At 36.2% G+C, this 9,460-nt stretch overlaps 2 protein-coding genes across 3 annotated transcripts in view; one reads left to right on the top strand and one right to left on the bottom strand.

Moving 5' to 3' along the window:
- Nucleotides 1-2,928: 2,928 nt before the first annotated feature.
- LOC101485065 (SH3 and PX domain-containing protein 2A) overlaps nt 2,929-9,460 on the top strand; it is a 61,149-nt gene continuing 54,617 nt past the window's right edge. For both annotated transcript variants that reach the window (XM_004551549.6, XM_004551548.6), the window contains exon 1: nt 2,929-3,307. In XM_004551549.6, coding sequence (XP_004551606.3) covers nt 3,236-3,307 — 72 coding nt within the window. In that variant the 5' untranslated portion in view covers nt 2,929-3,235. The remainder of the gene's footprint in view (nt 3,308-9,460) is intronic.
- Nucleotides 4,486-8,623, bottom strand: LOC105940915 (N-acetyllactosaminide beta-1,3-N-acetylglucosaminyltransferase 3-like). Its single transcript, XM_012919276.3, has 2 exons — nt 8,502-8,623; nt 4,486-6,178 (listed from the first exon to the last, which is right to left on the bottom strand). The coding sequence occupies exons 1-2, from the start codon at nt 8,507-8,509 to the stop codon at nt 5,062-5,064; spliced, it is 1,125 nt and encodes a 374-aa protein (XP_012774730.2). The 5' UTR covers nt 8,510-8,623; the 3' UTR covers nt 4,486-5,061.

The raw sequence follows: 9,460 nt of genomic DNA, 5'->3' as shown, positions 1-9,460 counted from the left end.
CAGCTCTCGATATTTCCGCTAAAGTCTTTCAAAATAAAACGCAACTGTTACGCAGACCTTTTTATTTACATTATTTCGCTTTATTTTTTCAATTTCGTCAAAAAAAAAAATGGTAGCGATATTTTGTTTTAATTATTGATGTCAGAAAAAAGTTAAAAAACCACAAACTTCTAAACTTGTTTTGTGATACAGTTAGCATAGCTTTTAAATGACATAAAAAAAACTACTACACATTAAAAGTTTTTCTGTCCCACTGACTACTAAAATAAAAATACCATTTGATTTAGATGATGCTTCAAAATAACTGCCAGAATAACTTCCCGTAGGAATGACCAAAATGGCTGCCAGGTGAAAAGCTTAGTTGACTAATACAATAAAGGGTTTTAAAAACCCCTCACATATTAAACTTATAAGACAAAAAGAAAATCTATAATAGACCTTCGACTGCCTACGTCATAACTATACAAGGGTCTATAGCGTTTGGAGTTAGGTGGTCATGGATGTCATATTACATCTGCCTTTCTGAGCTAAGATGTATTTTTGCTGTGGCTTTGTACACTATATATTCCGCATCTAAATAAACAACCAATTATAATTTACATACATTATTCACGTTAGATCAAATATAAGTATATTACGATAGAATATATAGGATTATAATCACATTTTATAGTAATACATTGTGTGACGGTACTGCGTGACAAGACCGAATTTAAACCTCGATGGTTAGGCGTTTCAATGTACGATAGGTGGCGTAAACGCAGTATCAACGTGATTTTACCGAACCGGTCCGCTTCACTGGTTCACTTTGGAGTACGAGAAACAGACTGGTTGACTTGAGCAAAACAACAGAGTGGACGCTTTTACGTCGGAGGATAAAAATAGATTTCCGCTGTCAGCAGGTCTATTTCTAGTTAGCTTGACGCAGCTGGGTAGCGGCTATTTCCTCCCCAGCAGGACGTGCTCCGCTCAGCCGGGCTCAGCCCCCTCGCCTCTACCACGCATGCCAGTTGTGGTCCTCCTGTTGGCATAAAGAGGAGAAAATGGTAGAATTCTTCCCCCCCCCCCCCCCCCTTTTTTTTTCTTTAAAAATATTTATTTATTTATTTATTTTTTAACCCTACAACTGTTTACAACTTGCATAGTTCCCATTTCTGTATAACTGTATATCTCAGATTTCTGTAAAGTTATTTATTTCATATTCTGTATAGTTTTTCATATTTATATCCTGTTCATATCTTGTACATAGTTGTACTCACTACAGCCTGTACATACTATTCACAACATACTTCATACCGTGTACATTATAACATACCATAATAGACCCATTTCTGTAATATACTTACATATCTATATTATTGCTAGTATATATTGTAATATATCTATATCACTAAAGCACTTCTGGATGGATGCAAACTGCATTTCGTTGCCCTGTACCTGTGCATGAGCAATGACAATAAAGTTGAATTCTATTCTATTCTAATTCTATTATTTTTCATTTTGTGAATACCTGGTAATATTAGTTTAATTAGTTTATTAGTCATTAGTTTTCACATTTAGCAACAAAACTCAGTGCATCACAACTCATCTTTGGATTTCACTGTAAAATAAAATTGTCTTTCACTTTTTTACTTCTCACTGGTTTTAACAGCTAAACAGTAAAAACTACAGTAAAATTAAAAGTGGACTACTTTTATAGAGTTACCAGTTAACCCGAAAAAAGCATTTTAACTGGTTGATACTTACATTAGAAATAATGCTGTGGTACAGCCTAAAATATATAGCAGAGTATTCATCTCTAATCTGAATTTGATAACAGCCAAAAAATTATAATATTTCACTTGCCTACAGTGAGCAAAACATTCAAATAATATACTTTAGTCTATGTTGGGAGCCTATTAAGAATACAAATGTCATTATTTATAGAAATTACGTTACACACATCTGATATGTCAACATTAGCAATATTCGCATATGACACAAAACCTTTTTGTTCTAGAGGGAATGTAAAGGCGTTACTAAATATGGTCACTTCAGAAATGTGCAAAGTAAAAATAAGTAGTTTTAAAACAGTTTATTATTATTATTATTGTTGTTGTTGTTGTTGTTTTTAAAGCAGCATATTAGGACGACACAAAAAAGGTTTTGAATTACTGTATGTGGAATGAAGCTGTGGAGCAGACTGAGAAATGTTCCAGCATGACTCAGTTTCAAAAAGTGGTGCAAAAATATCTATGTCTGTGTTTTTTTTGTATGTTACTATGTTACTAGATGTTATAAACAGTATACCTGTCATAAATTATAAGGAAAGATTTATTATAGGATAAGGCACAAACAGGAAGGAAATTTATCTAGACAGGAGGACAACGCAAACAGACCACTTATGTTCTGCAGCGCCACAATGTGGGAATAATAATGAATTGTTCTCTTTACCTCCTCCTCGCGCTTTACCTCGTGTCTCCACAAGGAGGGAGCAACGGTATGCTGGCTGCTTTAGGTGCTGTCGGAAATCTAATGTATAACTTGGAAGCGATAGCCAAATTAGACAAGTATATACGCGTCAGCCAACTAGACAAATTGCCTGTTTGTTTGCAAGTAGCGAACACGGTCAATGTCCGTGCCTGCTCAGACACACGGACTGTTTTCTTGACTGTTTATTGTTGCAAAAAAGCGTTTCAAAATCATTAAAAAAAAAAAACTACAGATGTTTCATCTTATACAGCAGTTCAGCCCATCGCCCATTTATGGAGAGGAAATGTGTCTTTTCACTATTCACATTTCACCCAAACTATCAGTCACTTTAGGGATGACCAACAAATCCAAGAACCTGTTTGAAAACAGTGTGACCTCCTTGGTCCCGTGTGGTGTGTCCAGCCAGCTGAAGCAGGACCGCCCCATAGCCTACATATTAAATCGCTGTACTGCTCAGACTGCCCCCCGTTTTTTGGCAACAGCAGCGGCGCAGCCCCTCCCGAAGGAGGAGAAGTCTGATTAGACGCCAGTTTTATTGCGTTGTCATGTTTCACAAGGAGTCCAGATGCTCCGAGGCCGTCTGACACTGTAATTTCATGGATGCACCCAAAGCCTGAAAGAGGAAAGTTATTTCTTTTCATTCCTCTCAACTCTTTCTTCTTCTTCTTGCGCTTCTACTACAAGCAACCAAGTTTTCATGGGTGAACATCGTTGGTGCAAACTGTAGTATTGTGTTTGGTGCAAATCTTGTTCGCTTGTCAAGATGCAGTTCCGCACCTTCCTTGACGTAAATGTTGTGGACGTGCAGAAAAGAAGGAATCCTTCGAAGCACTATGTAAGTTGTATACTCTCTCTCTGTTCTGTTCTTGTTCAAGTAGATCACCAGTGCAGTTATTGTGTATTGTCTCTGTGGAAATTTAACCCATGCTATGCAGCTCTGTGGACGCCAGTGTTGCTCTGAGGGTCCATTACTTTCACCAAACAGCTGTTGAACGGACCTGGTGTTTTTTTTTTTTTTTTAAATTTAATTTAATTTTTTAAATAGAGACATTCATGGTACCCAGAAGATGTCTCTTTATGACTGTGGTGATCTGAGGCGTTGTATTTTTTGTCACCACATGGCTTTGATTGAAATGTAGATACAACCTATTACATTTGATTTTGTATATACTTGACAACAGTGATTTAATATCAGGTCATTTAAAAAATATCAGATGCTTTGATTTATTTGGGTATTTTAATAAACTAAAGTAATTGTGTTTTAAAAAATGTTTAAAGTAATAGTCTTCTTGCAAGCTTTTGCTTAGTGCTGTACTGTCGTGCCTGAAAAACACCAGTATTTTATTTTTGCCTGTAAAATACAGTGTCACTGTGTCTGACGTCTGACAGAGCCGACAGCATGCACTGAGGCTTAAAAACACAAACAAACTGAAATCACATATACGTGACAGCCAGCTGGATGAGGATCCTAAGACTTGGGCTGCACCCTAAGCAGCGCCATCGTCTAAATAGACGTAGCAAAAGTAGTAGTCAGGGATTTGCAGCTATATTTTTTACACACATATATATTTAATCTTTTAATTGTGTATATGGCATGCAGACTAACTGTGGTGCCCTGTTTCCCAAGTGATTTTTTGCTTTTCATTGTTCACCTAACAATCTAAAGTGCAGAAAAAGTGATGTTTTCATGTTTGAATGTTAGATGAGAACGAGCTAACCCAGGGATTAACTTTATTTAAATTCTGTTAAGCTGGGACCATTGGTAACTGATATGTTTTTTTTCCTCAAAGGAGAGCTCATTTACAAAGCAAATGTGTATGCTGTAGATGTCAAACCTGTAATTTAAGTTTTGAGCCTTACTTCTTGTTGAGGCTAGAATGGGTTAATATGGATTTGAACTAACACAACACCAAACTTAGCATACATATCTACACAACAACTACCCAAATTCACTTAAATATATCATATTAATGGATGAACAGATCACTCTTTACAATAACGTTTTGGTTGACAAGTAGTCTCCTTTTTATTTCGTGTTTGTTATTCATTAACAAACATTTTGCCCCATTGAAACAAACAAACCCCTACTTTAAACAAAACAACTACAAACAAATAACTAAAAAGTATTTCAATTCTACACTGCATTAACGTTACAAACAGATAAAAATCACAAGTTGCCTTCAATAAATGCATTTTTTTCACTCTGACCTCAAATGTCATTACTGGTTAAATAATAGTGCATCCCTAGTCACAGTTAAAGCAGGAAAAGTAATTAATTAATACTTCAGATGAATACTTCAAATACTAGTGCCCCCGAGCACCAACCCACTTTCTTGAATTTGGCCTACTCGCAGTGAACATAACTGTGTTTGTGGATTACCTGCAACATATGAAAACATGACAAACACTTTCGACCCTTAGACTATATTCAAAAGCTGGAGATTACCTCCCAATCTGAAGACTTACCTCAACTCAATTCACATTTGACTGTCTATATGGGCAAACGTGATATATCAGTTTAAAACTTTTACATAATTCAATGATTGCTGTGACTTAAAGTCATAAAATGCAATATCACTAACCGTAAGTTTAAGTTTGGATCGTCCTAGTCGAATTTGTGACACCACATTTCAGATTAGGGTCATTTATTTGATGCCACATAAGGTACATATTATTAGGAAAGAATTGGTGTACCAAGAGGTAATCTTTAAAATAGCAAGGATCATATTGATCTATTTTTTTGGAGGGAATGTACCATCCGAATGTCTTTATACCGATATGAGGTGCTGGTGCCAGTTTTGCTTTTTCCAGGCACATTCCCATATAAACGTCATCAATAGGAAAAAGTGGAATGGCATTGGAATAGCTATGTATCATTAAAGCTGTAAAGCTGGACAAAAGAAAGCCCCCACCACCACAATAGTTGGGGTAAACATTTTTTTCATATACTTGAGATGGAACAAAATACTTGCTCCTGTCCCATCTTACAGGAAATCCATTCTTTATCAGAAAACCAGTAAACAGATGCTGGCTTCCATTATTTTCACGGCGACCATGGAGGTAGTCCACAATATTGTCCGTATTGGCAAAAACGTCATCATCACCATTTAGCAAAAAATTAACTTGTTGACAGTTCCTTTTCATCCATTTGAGGAATAGAACCTGCTTTAAAGTGAGATTAAAAAATGTATCTCGAAAGTCCCATTGGAGGATGTCATTGTGTTCCTGGTGCTCTGTTTTGAGGAGTTTGTTCAATCGCTCTTTCTCAAAGTCATTACCCATTGTTCCAAGGATGAAAATCCTTCGAATCCGCAAACCTTTGTATGACCTCTCTTGAGCCCAGGTTTTTCGCAGCACTTCACGTCGTTCATAATGCATGGGGGAGCTTTTAATTACAAGCAGAAGGAAGATGTCTTCAGGTTCTTCGATGCCTCCGCATTTGTCAGGAAGGTCCAGAATCATGGGAAAATAGCGACAGTGACGATAGTAAAGAAAGTCTTTAAGTATATCAGGGAAACCATCGAAGCCTGAGATTCTGGCAGCAGCCATGTTTTGTTCACATTTTGGGAATGAGTATTTATAGGAATTGTTATACATTTTTACAAGTTTTGGTGAGCGGAACATTTCAGTGTCGCTATAATATTGAAGAAAAAAAACAATAGAGAGAAGTGATCCTAAGAGCATAACAATTCCGATGTGGCCGGCCCTGGAAACAGTGAAAAAAAAAAAAATAGTCACTCAACAGAAATTTCAATCAGGCATGTATCAATAAATAACGCCTTAAGACATTCAGGTACTACAAACATATCATATCGTACATACATAGCATAGTTTCTATAGGCCGTGTCTAATGCATGACTAACTAAAAATGAAGTGTGGTCTCTCTGACTTGGCTCCCTGTTGAACCAGAAATGAATTGAAAATCCAACTCCTCACATACAAGCTCTTGAATAATCAGGGCCCATCTTAATTTAATGACCTTATAGTACCGTATCACCCCATTAGGGCTTTTTGCTCTCAGGCTGGTTCTGTGGAACCAGTTTCTAGTTTGGATTTGGAAGACAGACACCCTCTCTGCTTTTAAGTTTAGGCTTAAAACTTTCCTTTTTGATGAAGCATATAGGTAGGATTGGATCAGGTGATCCTGAATCCTCCCTTAGTTACGCTGCACTAGGTCTAGGCTGCTGGGAGATGAACATCCCATGAAGCATTAAATGTTTCTTCTTCAGTCACCTTTTTCACTCACTATGTGTTTTTACACCTCTCTGCATTTAATTATGTGTTATTATTAATCTCTACTGGTAGGGAGTCATATTCATTTTGAGGTTTTCTGTTTTCTGTGTAACATTGTAAGGTCTTTACCTTACAATGTAAAGCACCTTGAGGGAACTTTTGTTGTGATTTGACGCTTTGAAGGTAGGCCTCTGAAAAGCACATCACTGATGTTACCAGTGATGACATACTATCAAACTACCAGGCAACCTTGCTTTTATACAGGAGTATAGCCAGAATTAACCAGCTACTGCCCAGCTGACTCGAGTCCACTATTACAAAGAGATGTATTGCAGAGGAGTTGCACTCACTGGCACAGACTGACTTGGATTGATTGCAGCTTGTTGATAATATTTCTGCCTTTAAATTACACAGCTGTTATTTGCAAAAATGACAAAAATTCGTCCTAGAGGGCTTGGAGTCAATCAGAGTGACTCAATCTTTGATTTCCCCAACTACCTGCAGTCCTCTTTGATAAGGAGGTTAATAAAAAATAATAGCTTAATATAACTGATATAGGAACAGTACATTTTGTTGTGTTACATTTTAGGATTGATCTCTTATTGAAACTTCTTTGGAGGAATTCAGATTTTGGAATCATGGTTTATATCGGATTAAACATTTTTTATTTTATTTGACATTTTTCAAAAAGCTCCGGATATTCTGTAATTATATAATAAAACATTTAAAACTGTGTCTAACTAAATGTAACCATTCTTAGGTTACACCATAAATGACAGAAGTATATTAAAAAGTAAAAGTGCTTAAAAGTCCTAAAAGCTGACCAAATCAGTTAATAAAAACAATGTGCTAATTCTGCTGCTGACTTCAGTGTAGACAAAGGAAACAAGCATAATAAAACTAGCTACAGAAAATTCACAATCAAAAACATGATTCTTTGCCCTCAACAAAACTTTCATCAACTGAAATGTATCAAATCAAAGGTGTTTTTACTAAAATAATATATCATTAAAATTAGTTCGGAATAAACTGAATATATACCAATCAAGTACATTTAATTTGATCATATTCTAATAAATTTACTTTTGACATTATACTTATGTAACAAAATTGCATGCAAAATGTCCATATAATCAAATTACTTAAAGTCAGCATTTTGAACATAACCTGAACTCTTCACCTTGAACAGGTGTGACAAAGACTGAAATGGATATTGTCACTAGAAACAATCTTCCATTTCACTGAAACGCTAGAAGAAGCAGATCATCCTGTTTTCTTCACTGTTATTTCTTAAACGTCTGCGAAACAGTAAGTTTTCTAGCGAACTATTAACTGTGATAAAATGCAAATTCAATGAATAATAAATCATAATGCTACAGAAACCCCCCCCCCCAATACACACACACACACACACACACACACACAGAGCGTTAGTATTATATCATTCTAGCTTTAATGCTAAAATTGTTTGACTTATAACTTATCTTTATTTCCTCTTATAGTTAACTTGTAAAGGAATAGAGTCTCTCAGTGATAGTGTATTTGAAAGCTAAGAATCTTTTTCAGGACTTCTTAGAATGACAGAAAAGTTCTCATTCAAACATCATCTCAGCTTATCTTGTCTAAACCAATACAAGTTGTAACAAAATTAACCTCCTAAAGCAAAGCAAAATTCAGTATTTTGGTCTAAATAACCCAAAATGTGATGTCCACATATGTGAACGCCAGGTCCTAGGAGGTTAAAGCACATTATTGTCTTTATACAAACGGCATATGACAGAAAAGTCAATGATTACCTGATCATTTTGTCTGACCGAAGTGAGGGCCAAGTCTCCTCTGATAGCTGAGTTAGCTGTGTGAAATACGAGTCACTGTGGCACACAAACTTGTTTAACTTCTCAGGTTGTGTTGCTCGTCATCGCTGAGACTTAACGCTCTAGCGACTAAGCTATGCAAAACCCCAGTCAAACAGGCTTAGAAACTGGCTGTGGTCTCTTGTCAACAAGTGGCGACAAGGGAAAAATGTGGGGTTGACCCATCAAATTAAAATTTGAATTTCCATTTTATTACTGCAGTTCCTGGTAGTTTGGGATTAGTAGTTAGTAGTTAAAGCGTGTATTACTTCTATGCTGTACTATTGTAATTCGTTACAGGCTGTTTTAAAAGCTTCCTAAAAAGCCTTCAGCTGATCCAGAGTGCTGAGGTGTGATTACTGAAAGGGACTAGAACAAGAGACCATATTTCTCCCATATTAGCTTCTCTTTATTGGCTCCCCATTAAATGCAGAATCAAATGTAAAATCCTTCTCCTGACAACATTATTTAAAAGTAGACTGGGAGGGAGAGCTTTTAGGTTCCAGGCTTTTCTTATGTGGAACCAGCTCCCCAGTTTAGATTCAGGAGACAGATACTCTCTCTACTATTAAGACCAGGCTTAAACCTTTCCTTTTTAAGATAAGATAAGATAAGATAAGATAGAACTTTATTAATCCCTCGGGTGGGTTCCTCTGGGAAATTCGATTTTTGATAACACTGGAACTGGTATTATGGGTGGATCAGTTAAAAAAATCCCTTAAAACCCTTGTTTAAAATCCCCTTTAACAGGAAGAAATCTTTGGCAGAACCGAAGCATAGTTTAAAATTACATCACTTGAATACACGAATATTCTTGATTCACTAGTAGTAGAAATAGTCTATGAGTTTCACTTTCTCAGAAAAAAGGTTACGTAAATTACAAGGTCACAATCTTAAGCCCA

Source organism: Maylandia zebra, linkage group LG13 (assembly GCF_041146795.1).
Source record: "Maylandia zebra isolate NMK-2024a linkage group LG13, Mzebra_GT3a, whole genome shotgun sequence".
NCBI classification, from domain to species: domain Eukaryota; kingdom Metazoa; phylum Chordata; class Actinopteri; order Cichliformes; family Cichlidae; genus Maylandia; species Maylandia zebra.
Note: the sequence above shows the minus strand (reverse complement) of the source record. Positions and strands in the feature narration are given on the sequence as shown.